This window comes from Egretta garzetta, unplaced genomic scaffold, assembly GCF_000687185.1.
Source record: "Egretta garzetta isolate BGI_Z169 unplaced genomic scaffold, ASM68718v1 scaffold310, whole genome shotgun sequence".
NCBI lineage: Eukaryota > Metazoa > Chordata > Aves > Pelecaniformes > Ardeidae > Egretta > Egretta garzetta.
In genome coordinates this window covers 233,231-234,404 of record NW_009258296.1, presented here as the reverse complement: position 1 = coordinate 234,404, position 1,174 = coordinate 233,231, and the positions used below count along the sequence as shown (strand labels likewise).

The following is a 1,174-nucleotide window of genomic DNA, read 5'->3' as shown; positions in this document are numbered from 1 at the left end:
GGAAGGGTGGGCAGCATCCTCAGCTGAGTAAGATGACAGATGTAAGATGTAGGAAGACCACCTTAAAGAGAGGCTAAACTTGGTGACCAGGAAGGACCTGTCTTCAGTTTTCAGCGCGATGTTTTTAAGACCTCAGGTAGATGATCCACAAAACTGCAGAGCTTTTTTTGTGGTTCTGAAGAAAACCTGCATACCAATCTATATATGCAAACAAGCAGACTAAATTGGGGTGTATGTGGAGAGGTAGCTACTGAGCACTCAAAGCATAGCCCAGTTCTTTTTAAGTGAAAGCTATTATGGCAGCACTACACAAGATTGCTTGTGTTTTGGTTTGTTTTCTTGGTTTGGATTTGGTTTGGTTCGTTGGTTTTTTTTCCCAAAGGGTAGGTGGCCTTTCAGGTCCTTGAATGAAAATATGTCTGTGCTTGGACAGACACATGGCAGAGGATTAAAATTGCATATCTTATGCTGTCACTGCTACCAAGCTCTAGTTTAGTTTGCCCTTAAAGGCAGAGTTGAAAGTTGCGCTGGTATTTGAACTGATTCACTAGCAGGTCACAAGCTTCTGCCCTGAGGGTGGCTCAGTTTATTGGAGAGGTGTAATTGCTGCATACCACCTTAATCCACTGCCGTATGTCTATCAAGCCAGGTAAAAGTGTTTGTGTAGAGGTAATAAATGCCACAAATAATCTTTCTAGTATTTAAAAACCCACCTGCAATAATTATAGCCACCTGTTAGAATCAAGGTGAAATAGGCTTGCACTGAAATGAGAGTAGAGCTGACTGCTTTGCCTAGCATGGTCAGTGCTAGTGGCATGTAATACACTGGCATATGTGACAAGAAGACTTCAAAGTGACTTGAAGTTTTGAAGGACTTTGAAGTGGTAACAGAACCAGACACCATCTTTTTAAAATTACTTTTGCATCTTCATACTTTTTTGGCATTGCTTTACTAGCTCTGCAGAGCTCTTTGAATCTGAAGGTGAAAGTGAAGTTAATACTAAGTATGTAGGGAAGGTGGTGTCTGACTACTACATTCTTGACAAGTTATTCTGTTTAGAACAACTGATGCTTCTGATAGCCAGTGAGCGGCTCAAAAAGAAATAAAAATGCACTCTTGTACTGCTGTTGTGGATTCAGATCCAAACAAAGTAAGTAAAAATGAGGTGAGAAA

General features: G+C 40.7%; 1 protein-coding gene across 1 annotated transcript in view; it reads left to right on the top strand.

Moving 5' to 3' along the window:
* The first annotated feature begins 633 nt into the window (after positions 1 to 633).
* The window catches only part of HABP4 (hyaluronan binding protein 4), a 14,231-nt gene continuing 13,690 nt past the window's right edge, over positions 634 to 1,174 (top strand). The window contains exon 1 of the mRNA XM_035893960.1: positions 634 to 649. Coding sequence (XP_035749853.1) covers positions 634 to 649 — 16 coding nt within the window. The remainder of the gene's footprint in view (positions 650 to 1,174) is intronic.